The following is a 23,407-nucleotide window of genomic DNA, read 5'->3' as shown; positions in this document are numbered from 1 at the left end:
GTCTCATTTCTATGTCAACTATGAAGATCAAACACACACTTGAAGTTGAGGTAAACAAACTCAACCAATACCAATCTCTGATGCACTGATCATTTCCGTCAAACGACGTGCCAAAGGAGGGAATCGGAGCGAGCACACACGGAACTAGGGGGGCGCTTCGTCCTCGCCGACGAGGACGGTAATTCGGTGTGGAGTGCGATTGTTTTGCGGTCCGGTTGTTTTGTAAAATGGGGGAATGATAGGGCCGTCGGGGATAATCATTCCGCCTATTACGGTCAATTCTTTATATATCTACAAGTAAAGGTTACAAAACTATTGCATATGAACTAAGTGTAATGCAGTCATAATTTTTATGTTAACGAGATTTATTTGTCTATATTGACAATGTAATGATTTACCTTCTATGTAGATAAAAGGGCAGAAGTCTCAACTTCAGATTTTTCCAGACCTGTCTAATAAAATGTGGTAAGTTATGTTGCATGGGAGAGCTCACGGCAGAATGCCACCATTGTGGGCGCCCTGAGGACACTTTTCGGCACACGGTCGAAGAATGCCCAGCGTGGGTGTAGTCATGACCTGGTGGCAGCAGTAGGCAGCGACCTTCCCTCCCGACCTTAGTGCGAGCTATGGTCGACATACTGCGAAACAGTAATGTCGCAGAAGAAAGATTGAGGATACTCGACTACGAAGGTGATTAAAATTTAATGGTTTTTGTCACAAAGATTTGCAGTCTTATTCTATTCGAATCTTACAATGCCATATCGAATACAGATGACAAAATGTACCTACGGAAAAATAATGTAATCGGTTAACCTTTAAAGTATTGTTAACAATGAAAAAAACATCCATTGTAATAGACCTTGTAACCAAAAGACGCCAAAAATGTAAGTAAACTTTTTACCTTATGTTTTTCGATCATTGTAAATTTGACGATTGACCCATTTTTTTTATAATATCAAGTGACGGGACGAACAAGTCGTGCATCTAATGGTAAGCTACACGCCTGTTCATAACAGTTGCAGTGCCACGCAGAGCTTTAAATCGCAAAGGTCTGAGGGGCATTGCCTCTGCGCCCGTCAACCTGAGACATAAGTTGACAAGTGCCATGTGCCTGTAATTTCACCAGCACCATTACCGCTCAAAACCGGAACATAATGCTGACATTACTGTTTGGCGGCAGAAACAGTCAAGATGGCGGTACTACCCTGGACAAACCTCTTTCACAAGGAACTCTTTCACCCATTTGATAATAAAATCAATGGTTTGCACTGTGGGCGCTAGGACTAGGTCGCGGTAGGACTTAATTTGAAAAGTGAACTTTACTAAATTATTTCTGGTCTGGGTGTTCTGGATAGTGCCCCCTTTATCGTTTGCAGGGTGATGTGTTTCGATGTTTGAAAAAAATATTGTAAATGATAACTGTCTAGGTACAATTGTTTATTCTTCGTCGTCTTTGTTCGTATTCACCTATCTTCACATAGTCACAAATCCATTTAAGGAGCAATGTATACGCTTCTATACTTCCGGACACTTAATTCGAGCCACCTCGCATTTTTGTCTTTATCGTTGAAGAAAAAGTTTCCCCCTAATTTTCTAAATCCAAATTCCCAACAAGGATTTATGGAAAACACTTTAGTATACTAGTTTCAAAATTGCTTAATAGTTTTTGATCAATCAAACATTGTTTAGGCATTTAATACTGAAAATGCGAGGTGGTTCGAATTATGTGTCCGGGAATGTATAATAAGATTCCGGTTGACATTCAAAAGTTGCCATTTACAAGGTTTAAAAGGACTAGAATAGAGAAAGGAATGTTGAGGTGGTTTGGGCATGGATACGGATGGATGTAAGAAGCGGATGAATGTACCAAACACATTTATGATGCGAAAGTGGATGGAAGGCTTTTAAGAGGATGCCCCAGGAGGACTTACATTGACCAGATTAGTGATGTCGTCAAAAAGGCTGGGATCCGAAGTGACAAGAATAAAAGAAGTTGTATGGAAAGGGTACTTGTGAATGTGAGGCTCGAGAGTTGTGTCAGGATAACGTGGTGTCCTCCTCCTATGGGACTAGGGCGTGAGCTTTAAAACAATAGTGAAAAGAATTTTACACTAAAGGTTATTTCTTATACAGCTTCTGCGTACTTGGATAACAACAATCCGTGGTAGTGACCCTAAACTCTTGCAGTCTCGATCTATGATGTCTAAAGTACATAATGTATCTAAATGATAACTCTGTATCTACATTTTTTTTTGTGATACTGACGGGATGAATAAGTCACGCGCCTGGTGGTAAGCGACCTGCCTGTCCATAACAGTTGCAGTGCCAGTCAGACCTTTAAATAGCAAAGATCAGAGGAGTACTGCCACTGCGCCAGTCACCCTGAGACATAAGTTGACAAGTTCCATGTGCCTGTAACTTCACCACCTCACCTCACAAAGATTAGACATTAAACATATTTTTAATTGTGTGAAAACCATAATTAGGCTAATGTCGAGACTTTCTGTCAAAATAGATATTATCTTGCTCGTGCGCGATAACTGCGTGGTCAGTTGTAGTTGGAATAACACGAAATCGTTATCCGAGTGATTTACTATAAAATACATAACCTCAGTACAGAGTGCTAAAAAACCGACCTCAAAAGTTCGTGGAACTACATCTATTTATTGAAATCTGTAACAGGAAAGTGCACGAAACCGAATTCATTCCTAGTTTGCCACTATGGCTAGATTTCTAAATCTAGCCATATGTCATTTGTGTACGCCGTGAGAATAGTTTTTATACTCTGATGGACCATGCCGTGTATAGAGCATACCATGTTAATGCAGGCGTGGAGAGAGGCAGAACTTGGCGTACATATCTCGATCAGATTGGGAATGTTTTTAAGGCCGGGTTAAAAGTACAAAAGAACAAACAGGCATGTATGAAGAGGCTGATGGGATTGGAGGAGAAGAAGGTTTTTCGGGATCGTAGCAAATGGATGTCCATGTGGAAGACAGACGTGATGATATGTATGCATATAATAGCAATACCTTGCGCTGAAGGCGAGAAACCATCATGATGAAATCTGCATAGTCGAAAAAGATTGACAACCCTTGCAACACGTGTGAAATTACCATCCCGCATTTGATAAGTGTAGCGGACTATAGCCTATACTCTATATTTTACCTATACTTCGTTTCAATCCTATATTTCGTTTGCAATAAAATGTAAACAAACAAGGCACTGACCCGACCATAGACTGTTTAGTGATGGTCAATTGTAATGCCAAACTACAAATCGATTAATTAATTGAATGAATCGACGTGTTTAACTGAGTCATACTAGTGGTTTTCCCACACAACCTATATAAGCATTTTTGAAATTTCCGAAATCTTAACTTTAAGCCCTCCTTCAAATCCTTACACTAGAAACTCGTTCGACTGCAATTGAAATATTCGATTTACTAATCCTTTACCGAATGTTTTTTTCGTACAGCACTATGCAACCATAGACGAGTCATAGATGTATAGATGAAAAATAACCGCACTTATTCGATTTATTGAGTGATAACCTTAGAATTTTAACCAAACAGTTTTGTTTACTTTTTGCTGAAAATGGATTGGAACTACTACTATATTTTAGTAGCAGTAGATGAAAGAATTCGTCCAGGGAAATACTGCCAGCTTACCTATTTCTGCCGCCAAGCAGTAATGTCAGCATTACTGTGTTTCGGTTTTGAAGGGTAAGGGTGTTGGTGATATTACAGGCACATGGGACTTGTCAACTTATGACTCAGGGTGACAGGCGCAGTGGCAGTGCCCCTCAGATCTTCGCGATTTAAAGCTCTGAGAGGCACTGCAACTGTTACGGACACGCGTGTAGCTTACCATCAGGCGCACGACTTGTTTGCCAATCAACCAAAGCCATTTGGGATTGTATAGACTCTTAATTAAAAGTGACAGTGTAAACGTATACAAGCTCCGCATTCATTAACAAACACGTAGACTTTGACAAACACGGTTAGTCAACACATTAACTACTTTTTATCTAACGTCAAAAATATCGCATGATATGTCGTCTAACATAAGCATTCCTACCAAACACGTTAGGTAACATAATTAATGTAGTCCCTTGTAACATCAATAGGAGTAAGTTACAATTTCAACGAAAGCGATTTTCTTATAATAATAATAATATAGTTATTTTTGATACAAGTGCGGAAAGTTAGTCATTATTCACGAGTCTCGAGGCAAGACTCGAGACAAGTGAAAATGACAAATCCGCATGTGTATCAAACAACGTTTTTTAATACATTTGCGAAAAAACCTACATTGAAAGTAAAATAAAACAGTATTTAAAAAAAACTTCATTTTATTCCTTTGTCAATAACAAAATCAAATCGTAAAAAAGTTAATGAAAAAGGCGGGAATGTAAACGATGAAAAAAATTAGTACTTTTTTTGGCCGACTTTTTTCAATATGGCAACTGTTGCCAGTATTCAGCCACATTAAAATTACTATTTTATATTACTTTATTTTCTACATAATCGCTACTAAGGAGCATTTACTTCATAGGTGTAAAAATGCGGTCTCTCCATAGATATAGTATAGTAATGACGAATGACTTACGTCACAAAGCACATAAATATGAAATAAATATACAATCTCTTTAGTTCTATGTTTAAGACTTAAAACAACAGTAAATTAAAAAAAAACTGGAAAAGTAAAAAGCACTAGTGCGAGAAATCCAACTTTCCGCACGATTTGTAGTGCGAAAAATACCACGTTTTGAGCAACTGTATTAAAAATAATTTTATTCTCAGACAACGTGATCCATAATATTTGTTAATAAAAAGTACTTAAGCTAGTGTTAGTTTAAACATAAAAATAAAGACAATACTAATAATAATTAAATAATAATTTGTTTAATAGGCGGGAGGATAACTGCCCAGCCAATGTTAGAGCAGTGAATCGCTAGCGGTATGCAAACGCATCCACCGCCACAACATTGGGGACCCCCACCTATCTGTCAATGTGTTCAGGATGCTGTTTGTGCTGCCACGCATGCGACTGAGTAGCGACGCACTTCGCTTTCATATGATAGCGTAAAAATCGTCTACACGTTTATCAGCGAACATGGTTGATGCGCTACAGAAACGTGGCAGTCTTATGATACTACAGTTCATAGCAATTGCAGTGCCACTTAGAGCTTTGACAAGATCTATGACAAGTCACATGTGCATAATTAACTAAATTAAACTAGTGGAACAATTTCACAATAAAAGAAAACGACACTGGAAGGTTAAAACGTCTAACATGCATTTGGAAAATATTACAGAGCTATATATAAAGTATTTTTTTTAGAAAACAAATTTAATCATAAACAAATAACATGAGAGTTATGATTTCTTTTCTTAAAAAAATTGTTTTAAATGTAATCAAACTTCCTGTAATATTTTCCAAATGCAAGGATGTTTCGCCCGTTCGCCAGAACAATGTGCTATATCTCTAAAACATGGAGATATGAATCTGGCATTCTGCCCGTTGGGCATTTTACGTTTCTGGCATAAAGCGTTAAAACGATTTCAAAACCTAATTATGTAATGATTGCATAAAATATTTTTTGTACGAGTAAATTTAAATAATGAAACACAACCAATATTTATTGCTTAATTTGCTAACAATCCATGACAACACACGCAATAAGTTTTCACCCATTTATTTGGTTAGGCAAAGGTTCCACACCATACAGCCTCTTCACATATTTAAACGAAAGCCAAATAAACACCACAAAACAAACAACCAAAAAGATAGAATGTAAGCCGAGTACCGTTTATATTTTAACCAATATTTTTTTTAAATAAAGGTTTATGGCCCGGTTGCAAGATCTTTAGGCCTTTTTAACTAATCAGCGTCCTGATTTTGATTCAAACCGGAATCCATCTCATTGGGTAGTCTCGAAATCAGAAGGATTTCTGAGCGTGAAGATGAACCTGATTCCTACTATATCTTTCTAATTTGTGAGTTAAATCAAATATTGTTCCGATTAGAAATGTCAAAAGTTTCCGATCGGGAGAGGCAATCAAAATCAAGCCGCAGGAGGGTATGAAGCGCTCGCGTGACTGGCACCGCTTAAGCATGTCCTGTAGATTGTAATGTAGCCTCCACAGTCCCCGCAGCCTCCACACGTCTTGCTTAGCGAGTTTAAAGTTCAAAATTGAAAAGGAAAAAAAAATAGTGAAAATAAATCCCGTTTTATTAATATTTTGTGATCTTTTAAATGTTTATCGCGCAAAAGATTTTTGGTAACTGGTAAAAGGGTCAGTTAGACGAGCAGCATTGCTCGCTTCAGCGATTGAGCTGAGAGTGACGACGGAACGGAACAAAATGAGAATGGCGAGGCAAAGGAATTAAAAACCGATTTAAAATTTGAAAACAAGTACCCAGGTGATAAAAAGGTGATAAAAAGGTGATAAAAAGGTAATAAAAAGGTGGGATGACGATGGAAGGAGGTCACATCGTCACAGAGCGTTCGAGTAGTATCATGTTTGGTCATCGAATATATAACCATAAAATGAGAGGAAATAAGGGCAATACACTCCTGGATACATCACTTATAAATATCAACACTCGTTTGCACTGAAATATAGACAGCGCCAACAACTGATCTGTGTGTACGTCTCAGTATATTCCTAAAATACTCTGTATTTATTGTAATAAAGATAATCAGTCTAACAATGGCGTGCTGTTACATTCGGTAGTGTGAGGAAAAACAGCAAAACATTTAATTACAAAACAAACGGAATCAAAATTCATCGGTAATTAAAAGCTCAAGTTAACTGGTCGATTTGAAGTGAAACAATTGACGACACCCATTGACGACACCCGTCAATTGTTTCGAATTCGAGCTGACCAATCGGAGCGCAGTTGTCACAGTAATGATATGGCAGAATAGTGTTCAAACAAATTAAACTCTATTTCTGGTTATATACTCGATGTGTTTGAAATTTTAATTAACAAAAACACGTTCTTTTTTGAAACTCATTATAATTCTGTGTACAGAACTGTATTGGAATTTTTCAGTTCGGTAGCGAGTGCCATAGACAATAGAATTTTGTTCTGAACTAAAAAGACCGCCTTTGGAATAGGGTTTATAAGATTTGATAAAGTACAGGAGTAGAAAAAAATAATAATTTACGTCCTTTTGTTACAACAAAATTCGTCGTCCATTGTACAACAATGGTATTTGCCAATAAATACATAAGTTTAGGTACTAATAGAGGTAACAGTTAAACACGTTCCGGTCCATGCAATGTTGAATGTTAAACCCGAGCCGATAAGATAGAATTCAAAATGTGCATCGTCTTCGGTTACCGGTTCGATTTATCTGAACTCATTTCGAGTTCAATTTTGCACGCGTTAAAATGCCTACTAACGACAGTTACTTTTACGCATGAAATTAAATTCTCACGGAAAAAACAAGAAACCACTTTAAATATATTATAATCACTACTGTCGTTTACAGAAGGTCGTATGTTCAGTTCGTACTCTCACCACAAATGAATTAAAATTCCCATTATGTGGCAGGACCCTAACCGCTCGACCCTCAGGGTCGCTTTCACTCCACAATATCCGCAGACTTTGTGGAGTAATAAAGACGTGACACGTATAACAACTTGGTCGGTACCGCTAGACGCAATAGATGATTAAGGCCGGTCGGAGCGGTGCCACTAAGGTTACGGCTGGTACTTCTTTTTCTTTTCCACCTTTTTGTTACCACTGTCATTGGACAAAGCCTCAATTCTGGTAATTTAAAATCATTGTTCAAGTCAAATCATTCGTTGTGATGTGAACATTGACTTACAATTATATGGACGTCGGGTCCGCGCTAAAAAGTGTCCGAACTTATAGGGCGTTAAAATCGTATACAGAGCATCATTCACGCTTTAGTCTTCGTTTGTTCGACTGACAGCGAAGCAAGCAAAATTAGACAGTACTGCGATGACATTACAATTTAAATTCAACGTTTTAGCTTTTTCATATTCCTTTACATGTCACTACGTTTAAATAGGTTGACTTGGGACATTTTTTTCGTGATTTTTGTATTAGACCGGTCGTCCATTTATTTGTAAGTCAATGGATGTGAATAAATTAATTTTAATAGTGGTTTTTATAGTGGAGTAATTTAAATTCAATAAAAACATAAAAATTACAATTATTAAAGCGACGTCTCTTGTCAGCCGCTAAAGATACCTGGCTGAGTGAATTTATAGATTTCTCACAGATGGTGCGATGGCAAAAAATTCGTAAGGTCCGTCGGTGGCTTAGTTGGCACAGCGTGTACCTAACAAGGTTTGCTGGAAGACCATGGTTCGAATCCAGCCGGATCGAAGGAATTTTTTCTTAGTATTAGATTTTGTATTAATAATTATAACAAACTAGTGAAGTAACTTCGCAAAAATAATTGAATGTCATGGTCTAGTTAATTTTCGTCAAAATTTTCAGTTACGCCCGTTGGTTTAATACGGGATATCACAGGGCTGACAACCATTAGCGAAGGGTTGTTATTAGAAAAAGCCGATATAGAATGTACACAGCAATTACTATCCAAGGCGAATTACCATTCAACACCTATGGAAAGTCTGAAATTGAAACTATTTTTTCACGGTGGCACTACACATGGCTATTTCTACCGTCCACTATCTAAAATGAGGCTAAGTGATAAATGGTTAAATAACCCTTTTAAATTGCAAAAAATAGAGCACAAAACTCTCTTGTAAAAACAGTTAAAATTAGTTAACGCGTTCGGCTTATCGGAACTTACTCTAGCGATGCATAACTGAAATATCATTAGACAATTTCAGTATTCCAAAACCCAATTACAGTTTTTTTTATGATAACCACAATGCCCACTATGGTCATATTCACTATTTAATAATATAATACCGCACACACTAAACATAGCCCCGCAACAGAAACTCTATGTTTTACTCTAGGTTTTTGAAATTTCATGCTTGCCACACCTGTACGCTTCCACCGACGCTCCCATCGACACGTTAACACTGACACACAACTGCACTAAAGACTCACTGCACGTCCTACACATTACTTACACATTGCTTTTGGCTGTGATACACCACTTCGCGTTACCCACTAGGCGATAGCTGAAAATCAGTGCGTTGCTTTTGGGCAACACCTGCACTGAGCTATGGCCTGTATGGCTTGCTGCAGCACTCACAACTTGCTTTTTAATTAATTGTAGATATATGTCGTTTATTGTGTACATTTATTTGATTTCATTCCTTTTTGTTATATGGTATGTTTTGTTTTGAGTTTTTTCTTTTGTCATCTTTCTTTCTTTAGCTATTTGTTGTTTCATATTATTGTGTGTGCTTGTGGTAAGTCAATAAACGTATTCTATCTATCTATCTATCTATCTATGTTGCAGATGCCATGGACACACATATGGATAACCACAAATTACACGAGAAAAACGAACCTGGGATAGATCATATGACATCAGAAGTTAATTTAACTCTTTGTTTAGCTTCATGTGTAGACGGTCATATTTTGTCAGGGTCCGCATGTATGACTGTACGTCAAATAGTTTTCCAAGTACATCAAATACCCAATAGCGAATACAGGCAGCCATGTGAAGTGCCGGCATCAGGTCCCCAATTCTGTTAATGTTCTTGGTCATTGTAATTCCTTTGAAACTCCACTGAGGTAATATTACAATTATGATGTTTGTAATTCTGCTAAAATCTTGTTGCAGTGGCAGTTGAGTCTCAATCGAATGTCAGTGGAATTGCAGTGGTGGCATGCATTCATTCAATTACTAATGATCAACGTATATCTTAATTTTTATCTCGTTTAATCTTCAAATTAGCCTTCAAATCAAAAGTACTTTTTATGTTCTTTATTTAGTAGACTACGTCATGGATGTACCACCGACTCACCATTGAAGACCAGAATACCAAAAAGTTGCAATGGCAGTTGAATAGTAACATGATGGCTACTACGACAAGTCATTAATGTTAATTTTTAGAATTACCTAGTGTAAAATCGACTAGTCCAATCATAGAAATAAATGGAGAAAAGTTAAACCTTGTTAATAAAGGTGTCTTTTTGGGAGTGACCTTAGATAGTAAACTTCAATGGTTTCCACATATATCTTCCTTAGCCAGCACATTAAGCTCTCTGCTGCAAACGCAGTCCGTAGAATACGTGAGCTTACCGATGTTGCCAGTGCTAGACTAGTTTACTTTAGTTACTACCATAGTATAATGTCCTACGGGATTCTCATGTGGGGTAAAGCGGCAGACATACAAACCACAAAGTTTATTTGAAACGAGCGCGTACGTAACTATATTTGTTTTTTTAACGAATGTTTCCTTCAGGCATAATGTTTTCCTTTATCGCTATCGAGAGTTATTTCTACCAAAATATTTACAAATATTACATTGTAAACTTAGATATTAATGTCAAGGTTACATGCCGCAGCAAGGACTCGAACCGTTGACCTCTCAATTGAATGGATACCGTTCGCTCATTCAGGTACAACCGCTTTCGTGTTTTTCTAAGTAAGCTAATGAAGCGTAAATTCCTTTTGCAATCTCTTTTTTATTGTACCCAATGACCTAATAAGAATTTCCGTTTCTGGTGTCAATTTACTTCCGATCGACCTGTCTTTGTCTTTTTTCTTTAAAGCCTTCAATATTATACTACGTGTCACCTTTTAAACTTTAAATTTGAACCTTAAGTAATTGGAAAAAGATACAATTTTCAACATTTACATTGTTTACACATTTTTAATTTAGATAAAAAAATGTTTATCGGGAGAATTTGGTTGTTACGCTTAATTTTAAGTATTTCTGTTAACTAACATCCTATGGATTAATTGACCTGAAAAGGATTTTTTTTAATATTACATTCACATAAACATTGTATTCAGTTACCCAAACACAATTTTAAATATTTACGTAGATAGAATCTAACAATATCATTTTTTGATTTCATTTTTGGCCGATTTTTTACTACATTGAAGTTTTCAAGTTAGAGCCAAGGTCCGTTAAATAATGTTGGAATTAAATAGTCCTTAGTCCTTTTACCCACAAACCAGTAAACCAATTGTCAGAGCATCTTGACAATTTTGTTCGAAACTTAGTACATGATTTCAGGCGGGGCTGACTTATCCGTCATTCTGACACCTGGTTGGTCATTTAGGCTTAAGTAGCTAGGGATTTCAATAACTCAAGTAAAACAATATCGATATCGATAAAACCTAAACATACATTACAAAATTAATGTCGCTTTTGAATGTCGACTATAAATATTTTTATTCATAATTTCAGTTGTTGAATAACATAAATACTACGTTTCACCGAAAATGTTGAACTAAATGACTTAAGATTAAATTTTATCGCAATACAAATAATACAACATACACACATTAGGATAATGGTTGGCAGTGAGCAAAACAAAATTAATTAGAAACTAATAAGTTTTGAATAAATTTCTAACATATCTTTTTTTCGTTTTGGCTGTTTTTGTTACGTAAGATAGCCTTGCATCGATATATTTCTTTATCGCACAAGAAGCTAAATGATTTGCGGATTGTACTCGTATTTCAATTGGTGAAAAATTATTTCTGAAAAATGATCGTATTCCACGAAAGTTTTCAAAACAACTGGTCTGTACCTTGTACCATATACATTATACCGTTTTTTATAATTTTTAAGTTTTAATTTTTTTTTATATCAAGAATTTACTATTACAAAAATGGAATCAAACACATCGCTATACAATAAACATGGCAACATTATTTTTCAGAGTCATTAGTAGCGACAGCATGTTATCTTTAATTGAAAAAATGACTACAGCTATCTACCTATTGTATTGTGACGTCTTTCGATTGAAAATATAACGACGATGGTTCCAACTAAACACCCAATTTTGAATACAGCTGTGTAAGGAATAATGTCGGAACTTCTGACATTATACATTACACAGCTGTATTCAAAATTGGATGTTTTTTGTTTGAATTAGACAGCATCGAGCATTTCATTGGTTTAAATAATCACGTGAGAACTTTGGGCCGGTATGATGGCATTGCGTGCCAAAAAGGAGATTTGCTGTATGTCCACCCTGGGCAACACTCGGCGAGTACCTTACGGAATTCATTCGATTGGTAAATCCTTTCAACGCCATGGCAACCATTATAGTGTATGCCATACAATAAGAAGTTACAATTGTTTGACGTTCCCAACGAAGCACTGAACCCCAGAGAGACAAAACAAATTCAGGAACAGGTCCAGTACCTGTGGTATTCTCAGAAGACCTCAAAATCAGGATATCAGCTGAATCAAGTTGGCAGCAGAAGCGATCATATCGAAAAGAGTAAAGAATTACACCCTTCGAATACTCTCCGACATCATGTCAGTACTTCAAGCACTGAGCAGCTATGACATCATCATATCAGCCCGAAGACGTCTGCTACTGAACATAGGCCTCCCCCAAAGATTTCCAGACTAACCGAGCGGACGCGACGTGCATGCATCGGTTACCCGCCATTCCAATGAACGCCTTCCGGTTCGTGGTCTCCATTCGAAAACCCTTTCTGCTCCAATGGCAGAAAGGGTAATATATAATAGGATAGTAACGTCAGTTCTGCCCACTTCCACTTCAACTTGCTAATCCTTCGAGCTATGTCGGTGACTTTCTTCTAGGGATCTCCTCATTTCTGATTCGATCACGTAGAGAAATGCCGAGCATTGCTCGTTCCACAGCTCGTTGAGTGACTCTGAACTTTTTTATGAGGCGCATAGTAAGTGACCACGTCTCAGAGCATGAGCAGCAGAGCTATGACAAACTCAGGGCTTATTGTGCAAGCACTCACGTGAGTGTGTATGCACAACCACGTACCTCTACAGTGGATTACAAGATACAGCGACTCGTGGCAATGTTACAGCAGATGAACTGGCCAGAAAAGGATCGGAACAGACGCTGTTGGACCAGAATTCATAATCTCCCTCCCAAAGGTACAAAATCTCGAAGATGAATCAAACTCAAAAGGCAAGAGCTTCACACTCTACTGCTGACCTAACGGGTCATGCTCCACACAACAAACACCTTTTCTATTAGGTATCACAGACAGTTTTATGCAGAGCGTGCATTAAGGGGGAGGAATCGGCCGCGTACATCCTACTACAATGCTCCGGTGTGACCAACTACAGGGCGAAGTACCTTGGAATGCTGTGGTTGCTCCTTGCAGTTTTCAGCAAACCCAGGAAGTTGTTGAGGTTCCTGGAGGAGCTTGAGTACCACGATGAGGACCCTGCACCCGACACATACAAAATATGCGCCTGGACGTATAGTTCCGAATACCAGCCCGTCAAATTACACCATATCATACGATAGAACATAAAAAGAAAAAGCAAAAGACAATTTTTTTAAGTATCTTCCTGTTGAATTAGGTATTTATAAGACAGACCTCTATTTCTTAGAAAACATAGGGGTAACGTCTTACATTATAGATATATTTTTTTTATAATACCAAGTGACGGGACGAGCAAGTCGCGCGTATGGTAGTAAGCGACACGCCTATCCATAACAGTTGCAATGCCACTCAGAGCATGGGCACTGCACCTGTTATGCTGAGAGAAGTCTCATGTGCCTGTAAAACTGCCTCTGTGGCCGAACGGTTACCATGCCGGACTGCCACGCAGAGGTCCCAGGTTCGATTCCCGGGCCGAGAGAAATATTTGTATGGCCTACATTTATTTCTCTCGTGAATTTGGGTGTAATTTGTGGTTGTCTATGTGTGTCCATGGCACCCGCGACACAGGGTTTCCCTAGTGCGGGGCTATGTTGAGTGTGTGCTTTGAGTGTGTGCGTTATTATTTCATCAGCACACATGCCATTCAAAAGCGGAATGCAGTAACACTGCTAAATCTACTACTGCTAAATCAGTAGAGCTCTTTGTGAAGAGTTCGTCCAGTATCTTCTGTTATCTATAGGTATGTCAATTATGGGAGTATGACCTCGAAAAAAGAAATGAAATATGAGTTTGTATATCGCACCCCTCATGGAAGCGTGGCATAAGTGGAGTTACGTCAAAAACGTTTATGCCCCATTAGATACAGAAAATATAACCCACATTCTCTCCAATTCTTGTAACTCTATCGACTAATATTTATTGTAGATAGAGTTACAAGAATCGGAGAGGATGTGGCTTATTTTTTGTTTGACGTAACTCCACTTATGTCATTCCTCCATGAGGGGTGCGATATGCATAACGATACATTTCATTGAAATATTTTAAAATATTGAGAGAATTCTTTAATTCTATCATGAATGGCGCGCGCAACTCGTGATGCAACTCGAACACGCCGCGAGGTTATGCGAATGTGTGCGTCCATACACACAGATAATCTTTTTTTTTCACTCGTCTACCGAAATGACATAGACGCACTTGCATCGATTTAGTCAACAGTTTAAAAAAATAGCGACATATTATAGTAACGATTTTAAAAAACACTATATAATAAGTAATGTAAATAACAGTGATAATAATAATGTTACTTCATGTAACTAAATCGTACGATTCGAGTGTTACTGCCTTCTAACAGGAAAATGATAATATTTTTTTTAAATAAAGATTATCCAACCTTGCTTTCGGCAATTTATTACATATAAAATTTTAAAATCATAAGACAAAAACAAACACAAAATAAAAGAAAGAAAACAATTTTGTGAAAGTTTTATGATTTTAAATTTTATTCACTTAGTGCCTAAAATGTCTAGTCATTTTAATTTTGATGTATTTTTTTGTACGTAATTATGATTGAATTGATCATTGACTTAAAATTATATGGACGTCGGGTCCGCGCTCAAAAGTGTCCGAACTTATAGGGCGTTAAAATCGTATACAGAGCGTCATTCACGCTTTAGTCTTCGTTTGTTCGACTGACAGCGAAGCAAGCAAAATTAGACAGTACTGCGATGACATTACAATTCAAATCCAACGTTTTAGCTTTTTCGTATTCCTTTACATGTCACTACGTTGAAATAGGTTGACTTGGGACATTTTTTTAGTGGTTTTTGTAGTATTAGACCCGTCGTCCATTTATTTCTAAGTCAATGGAATTGATTGAATTATGGTGTTCCATATTATGACAGAATAACGGCGAGGGCTATGCAATTAGCATGGTCTTTAGAGGCAGAGACATTGACCCTTTTGACATGCATCTTTTTTATTTTGTTTTATTTGAAATTCATGTATTTTGCATGTCAAATAAAGCCTATTTTATTTTTTTTTATTTTTTTTTAAATGAAGTTGATCATATCTTAGCACCAGAAACAACCCGAAATAAGCTGAGTATAATTTACTAACCTAAACTTCAAGAAGTGACGTCGAACGTTCACATAGACTTGTTAAAAACTTCTTACGAAATCCTGGAACATTGTATTTTTATATTTTTAATTTGTAACTAGCAATTGCTTCATTACGAACGACATAGAAGAAAAGTTTACAATATATAACTATTATTTTCTCTAATTTATGTCTATTATTTAAGCATGAAACACATAGAGAGCGAAGAGTTCGTCCAGGGAAGTACTGCCGTTTGCCCTTCAAAAACGTTCCGGTTTTGAAGGGCAAGGGTGCTGGTGAAATTACAGGCACGTGGGACTTGTCAACTTGTCTCAGGGTGACGGGCGCAGTGGCAGTGCCCCACAAATCTTTAAGAGGATTTAAGAGTGGCACTGCAACTGTTATGGACAGTGGTCGGGACCGCGGCGGTGCTAATTCCGTATGTTTATAAGGACGCGACCCAACCCGAAACGCGCCCGACCCGCACCCTTGTATGTTTCACGCTTTATACACCGTCTCAAAAGCATGTATATTATTATTTGTAAATAAAATATTGTTATTATAGTTATATATAGTAATATTGTTATGGATACTGGCACAGACATGCGAGTCCTCCACCGCGATTTTTGAAGATGGATTCTGTAACGCTACTGCCTTGGGATGGAGCATTTGGTCTATGTGACGCCTCCCATCCTCGTCGCCAATTGTTATTAATATTTATTTAGAATATAATATACAATTTTGTAAATGAAATATATTCATTATTATGTTGCTAGTGAATATCGTCATGGTTACAGGCATAGACATGTCATATATAATTGTGGATAAATATATATTTATGATTGATAATTTTAACACAAATGAAAAATTCAGTTTCGAATATGTACAGCGTAGGAATATATATTTAAGAGTTGAAGACTCCTAAAATGCGGATTGCAGTTCTCCTTACTCGCCATGATGCGTTAATTACATTTTTGTGCCTTATAAACCGAGTTAATCGCGTTGCCCCAGAACACAAACACTTAAATTACATTGGGATCTTCAAGCTGCATATCAAACTGGATGTCTATCGACGACTTCGCGTACAATGTACCTATATGCATACAGTGTTGTTTTCCAGATGATTTTGCCGCGAACGTGTAACTTAAAAACTGAGCTATTTGAGTTTCTAATTTGCACTCCTTTATTTTGCAGGTCAGTGTATTTTTATTTGCTTTGCTATGTAGGTGTACAGTTATCAGCTTGAAATACCACAGGGTGAAGGATGGGTTTTGTCATGTCCTTATTATATAGAGAATAGTAATGATCCCAAAATACCGCCCTGTGAAACACCGTACACAACATGCCTGGAGTCCATTCAGATTTCCAGTCACCAACTTGTAAACCTTCACATACTTTATCTTACTAACTTAATCATATGATGTGCATTATCCCTGTGAATAAAGTTTGTAGAGTAAAATAAATAATAAGGATCTACATAGTCAAAAGCTTTAGATATATCCATAGCATAAGTATTGTCTTATGTTGTCTTCTCTACGTTAATTTATATTATCTCTAACAGACACATTGCTAAATGAACACAACTGTTTTTTTTTCTTCTAAATACTCTTTGGTGTGTATAAAAAAAAATTTCCAAAACTGGTAAAAAACTATAGACCTAGCATTTCAATAAGTGTCTCTAGTGTTATTTTTGTTTAGAGGTTTTACGGTGACAATTTTCAATATTTCGGGAAAGACACAGTGTTCAATGCACATATTTTTAATGTAACTAACTATGGATGAAATAATATTTCCGACAATTGAATGTTTGTCCGTATCGATAGAACTATCAGTGTCGCCGTCATTGTCGCTATCTTTGAAATAATACCATTTATCATTACCCGTTATAAATTACTTCATTTTGTTGCCCTATCGTCTTTTATGGTTAATTTTTTATTGTGTTATTTTACATTGCAAAAAGTTTGTATTTACAATTATCATCGCTTAAATACTGTTCGCCCTCTAAAAAGTACATTCTTGGTGATAAAATAAATATAATAGATTTTATGAAACTTCCATTGTATATAGATGAATTGTTTTGATTAATAACACATAATTAATCAAAATAAGCACCTACGCAATCAATATACTTTTATCTTTTTTTTACGAAACCGAGTGTCGAGACGAACCAGTCGTACGCCTGGTGGTAAGCGGCACGCCTAATCATAACAGCTGCAGCGTCACTCAGAGCTTTAAATCACAAAAATCTGAGGGACAATGCTCCCGTTACCCAGAGACATAAGTTGACAAGTCTCATGTGCTTGTAATTTCTCTGTGCTCTATTGCTACTAAAACTACTAACTACTACTTCTTACGTTTTGCAAGACGCTAATTTAAGTCTTTTTGGTAAAATGGTGGAGAACGCAGAAAAAGACTTCGTTTCAATTTCAGGTGGCCAGAACTTCATACCTACATACTGCTGCGAAGTATGAAGAAATCTTCTTTTGTTTAAATTTCCTTACCTTATAGAACATGGTAGCCGTCGCTGTAACCATAGATACTTGCCCTAACACACTTAAGGAGGTATCTGTAAAATTACTAATACCGGCCGTAAGACAAGATCATAGGTCTCTTAATAGGCGTGAATGTTTGTCTTGTCGTTCTTCAAATATAATAAATCTAAAAATATGTGCGAATGTATTTCATTGAATCACGTGCACCATCATCATTTTTATCAGTGACGTCAACTACATTAAGGACATTAGACTTGACACGATCGGTGGTCCTTTGCGATATCTTTATTTGTAATCTAGGTTAAATCCAGTTAAACAATTTAAACAGGTATAGGGTGTAAGAGAAATTTTACCCAAAACACTTTATTATGAATTTGTTTTTCGGTCTAAATCGCAAATATTTTAAATTTTTTCAAACCAACGTTTTGGGTCCGTTGATGGTCCCATAAAATGCAATACTCCAAATGTACACTCTTATATGTATTGCACTTTATGAATATGAAACATGGACACTGACACAAAGAGATAGGGAAAAACTAGAAGCTTTTGAGATGTGGTGCTGGAAGAGGATGAAGGGTATAAGTTGGATAGAAAAGAAAACCAATGAGGAAGTACTGAGAAAAGTAAACGAGAAAAGAACGATCCTGAATACTATAGAATATAGACGCGGAAAAATGATGGGACATTTGATACAACACGACAACATCTTTAAGACCATTTTGGAGGCAAAGATCGGGGGGAAGAAGGGAAGAAATCGACCAAATAAAGGAAAAGGCCGGTGTCGTGTCGCATAAAGAGGTCCAGGAGCTGGCTTGTAGGAGAGATGACTGGAAGAGGCTCCACCGACAAGAATATAACTCTACTGAAATGGTAAAATAATCAATAAGGTAAGTGTAATATTAATGGACAAAAAAATAAAAACCAGAAGATACTTTTTACCTAAAAAGTTCTCCCAACCTCCATGCCCCAGTCCCCCTTTCTGTGTCAACATTTTTTTTTTGTTATGTTTATCTTAAAATGATGATCAAGATATATCGTTCCTTTCCTCCCCAACTACCGTATCTGAAACTGTTATCGTATCTCACTCAGCCTTCCAAAGTTAACATACTCCACTAATCGTGGAAAGAATGAGTATAACACGGTTACAGTTCATATGTGAACAGCTAAACCGATAATACGTTGCTCAGAAAAATTGCCTAACGCTTGTTATGATTAATTACAGTCTAAGATGTCTTAGTCAACAGTTACGTCCTCAATCTAATTTTTTTAAATAATAGTGTTGTAACCAGTTAATCGCCAAACTTTAAAAAAAATAGACTTCTTAATTTTGATTTTGACAGAGATGTAAACATTGATAATGTTATTATGATTGAAAATCAAATATTATACATACAGTTGATACTAGGTGAACTGGTGATTTTGGCTCTCTTCCGATGATAGTGAATAAAAATTTCAACTATAAAGTAATCTTTTTTTTGTATCGAGTTCCTAGGTTTTCACGATTGTTACACATAGTAAATTAAACTATTTTTCCGGATTTAAATCGCGTATATTTGTTTTTTTTTTCAAACAAATAAACGTTTCGGGCCCTTTACAGGTCCCATAATTTTTTTTGTTTTTCTTTACAAGTTCACTATTTAACTACGGGTTGCCCTTGTGAACTATCTTAATATAACTACACAACAACAACAGCTTCAGGTTATCATTATGATCATTAAAAATACTTACTTATTATTTATATTAAAACTCTATATTACTTAAATAAATATTAAGTCTAATATCTAGAACTGAAAACCAATGACCCGAAAAATAATCTAAACGATAACAGACTCATAAAATTTCGAATCGATATCTCGTAAAAATCGTTCCCGATACGTTTAGTCCACATTCCTATTTACGTCGCAAAGACAAGACTGTCAAAAGGTGCCTCTTATTTTGTGATGGCTATAGATGCAAGAAGGACGCAATCCACACTCAAATTAAAGATATACATACATGAGTGGGTGGGTGTTTATGTAAGTATCCATGGCACCCGCGACCCAGGGTTTCCCTAGTATGGGGCAATGTTGAGAGTGTGCTTTATTGTGTGCGTTACCATGATATTCAATTATTTTTTGTCAAATTACTCCACGAGTTTGTTATATATATTATAACAAAGATCGAAACACTAAGAAAAATTCATTCGACAAGGCAGGATTCGAACCAGCGCTCATAGGCAATCCGTGCCAGATGCTTTGGCAATTAAGCCAACAGAACGAACCAGCAGATCTTACGAATTTTTCTATGTATTTGTTGCAGACCTTTGTTACTTTTTACTTATGAGATATAAATTTTGACACTTAAGGCAGTCTGCGTTTGGAGCGATGCCAATCTTGTCAAATTTAATGCTACCAAAACGTAGGCGTGTCTATTCTCCACGAAACAGAGTCCCTTTCAATTAGGATTCAATCGACAAGCGTGCCAACAGGCTTATAGGTGACTCGGAATCAGTAAAGGCGAAGCTGCAGAGCCTTGAACACCGAAGTAAAGTTGCCTGCTTATCGGTATTCTACAGGATATATCACGGAGAGTGTGCGATGGAATTGCATAATTTGATTCCACCTGTCCATCATCGGGGGGTTAGACGTGGGCTGGGGTTCCACCCCTATGTTGTGGATATCCCCAGGATTCGCACGAAGCGTTTCGCTTCCACATTTATATGACGAGCGGCTAGGGAGTGGAATTCCATGCCTGTGGACTTGTTCCCCGAACTCCATAAGTTGGACTTGGACCTTGTCAAGGCGAGAGTGCATCGTCGACCTCATCGTCACTTTCCATCAGGTGAGATGGACGTCAAATGCGCACTTACTTTTTATACAAAAAAAATAGATTCTCACAGATGGCGCTACGGCAAAAAAGTCGTTAAAAACGAACAACCAAGATCTGCAACGAACACATAGAAAAATCCGCTTTAAGATTTTAGAGAGATTATAGCTCTCACACAGAAACAGACCCACAAGTACACAACCCTATGGCTGTGTATTTCAAACTTACATTACAAACTGGTTGTTTATATGGCTTAACCAGCATTTGAGTAGGTATACGAAATATCTGTATATAGTAATTATAAAAATGAATTCGTAAAAACGCACGTACACACGATAATGGCGTCTATTGTGGCCCAGCGTGTCATTGGCCGAGACATGGTCATAAGTATTCTCTAGAGAGAAGTTATAACGATAAAATTCATTATATTAATTGGAATTTAAGTCACAAATTAATTATCTTTCTCTATTATTACGGCGCACGCAAGTAAATGCGTGTAGTGTAATATCGATTTTACTAAGTTTGATTATGGACTCCTTTGAAGGAAAAAACGCGTAAGCGCCAATAACTTCTTTTGTTGAACTGATGACATTATGAACAGTGTTATAAAGGTCTGAATACACATGGAACTGGCGTGCTTTTTGCGTGCCTACACATACTAATTATACTCACATTACATCTGCTAGCTGCGTGCAAAAACACATGAGTCACACGATATACCGTACTTTAATCCGGTTTTGCATAGCAACTAATCGAATTCAATATAGATCCGTTGATAAAAATTTCTTTATTGTGTCAACTGAATTTCAGTCGACATCATTAACGTTACTAGACTAGTTAATCGATTATACGTCCCAATGCTGGGGAGTGTTGTCCTCTGAGATAGTTTTGTGACGATGCGACCTCTTTCGTCATCCCACCTTTTTATCACCCTCTCCTCTAATTCCTGGCCACTTACTTTTTCAATTTTGAATTGTTCTTTAATTCTCTTTCTTACTTTTCTTCGTTCCGCCGTCATTAACATCAAAATTCTCGAGGAGAAAAGACGTGTTCTAAAATCATGTAAACTTAACTTCTTTAGAAGCAATATATTTCATACGAATTAGTAATAGTAGAGCTACTTGTGAAAGAACTCGTCCAGTGAAGTACTGCCACCTTACCTATTTCTGCCGCCAAGCAGTAATGTTAGCATTACTGTGTTCCGGTTTTAAAGGGTAAGGTTAATAATAACAAGTAATAAGTACTGTGATGCCACAATCATGATATCAGTCGCCATAAACTTTTCTCTGAGAGAAACCCGAGAGCCTAAACGGTACACGGAACGAATCGCTTCGAATCGCGGTTTACTGCCGAAAGACGGCGCATTGGAGTTATTAATTTAGTCCTCCAAAAAAGAAGCAACCATATTTCTGGGGTATGAGCTTTACTTTCGTTTTTTGTAACAAAATAATTATTTTCATAAACAGAAAATTTCAAATTTATTAAAATAAGACTTCGATGATATGAAATACCACCACGGGCAATATGTTTGGTGTGGCTATCATTTCTGCACTCTAAAACAGCACAATAAGGCATTTTCAAGGATTTTAGAGAATTTGCACGAAAGAATGACACAACCATACCAAAGCGAAAAAGACTGATTGAGTTCAGATAGTTTCTAGACCTTTAGTCGGCCCGCGTCGGACGCTAACTAACCACTTCTACAGTATTTATTGTTCTGTGTGTAAAACAGTGCCCTCTAAAAGTACTCACCACAATGCCAGTGTCGACAGTACGTACTGCAGTCATGCCAGCCGCGTATCCGACGCTGTGTCCAAGGTCTTCTCCTCGTTCTTCAGCCACACGGTGAGCGAGGGACACGGCGCCTGTCACTCGTGGTTGAGTTACACATACTCTATGACCGATTTCGTACAGGTACTGAAATGAAAATGAAAATGACCGGTTATTACAAAGGCATAAAATCTCAATTATGTATGCAGCTGTGTGTTTTAGAAACAGTAGAGCTCTTTGTGAAAGAATTCGTCCAGGGAAGTACTGCCACCTTACTTATTCCTGCCGCAAGCGGTAAGGCTGCTTGTCAAATTTCATTCACATGAGATTTGTCAACTTATGTCTCAGAGTGAACACCCGCAGTTTCTTACCGCTTACATCTTTGCGATTTCAAGCTCTGAGTGGCACTGCAACTGTAATGGATAGGCACGTCGCTTGCCACCAGGCGCACGACTTGTTCGTTCCGTCACTTGATATCATAAAAAAAGCTGTTACATCAAATAGATAATATTTACTTGTATGTTAAAGTCAGAAACAAAAAGATTTAGGTTCCACAACATGATTCGTATATTTCATTTTTAAGTTTAAATTTCAAATGTTTTAACAACATTTTGATTATACAATTGACGGTCAAACTCTCCAACGTAAGTCGGTAGCCAAGGATCTGGGTATGTACTTTGATGAGAAGCTTAATTTCAGAGGTCACTTTGATTACATATATCGTATCCAAAGCATATAAAACTTTAGGCTTCATCACAAGAGCTACATCAAATTTTAAAAGACGAAAGAAGACGAAGAAAGAGTTTCATCTATCTTCTTAACGCCTTAATAAGAAATACGCTTGAGTATGGCTTTGTTATATGGTCCCCTTACTACGAAATGCATTGTAATCGTATAGAACAAGTACAGAACAAAGCTCTAAAAATTATCTGCTACAGATTAGGGCTAGGTCGTAAATTATTTACGTACAGGGAGTGGCACGAAAA

General features: G+C 37.1%; 1 protein-coding gene across 1 annotated transcript in view; it reads right to left on the bottom strand.

Annotated features, from left to right (window-relative positions):
* Positions 1-22,981, bottom strand: part of LOC113228384 (probable ATP-dependent RNA helicase DHX35) — a 44,075-nt gene extending 21,094 nt beyond the window's left edge. Inside the window, exons 1-2 of the mRNA XM_026461661.1 lie at positions 22,937-22,981; positions 22,404-22,568 (exon numbers count right to left, since the gene is read on the bottom strand). Coding sequence (XP_026317446.1) covers positions 22,404-22,568; positions 22,937-22,981 — 210 coding nt within the window. The remainder of the gene's footprint in view (positions 1-22,403; positions 22,569-22,936) is intronic.
* Between the last annotated feature and the right edge of the window lie 426 nt (positions 22,982-23,407).

Source organism: Hyposmocoma kahamanoa, unplaced genomic scaffold, assembly GCF_003589595.1.
Source record: "Hyposmocoma kahamanoa isolate Upper Pololo Valley unplaced genomic scaffold, ASM358959v1 230, whole genome shotgun sequence".
Taxonomy (NCBI): domain Eukaryota; kingdom Metazoa; phylum Arthropoda; class Insecta; order Lepidoptera; family Cosmopterigidae; genus Hyposmocoma; species Hyposmocoma kahamanoa.
The sequence above is the reverse complement of the archived record's forward strand: the minus strand, read 5'-3'. Positions and strand labels throughout refer to the sequence as shown.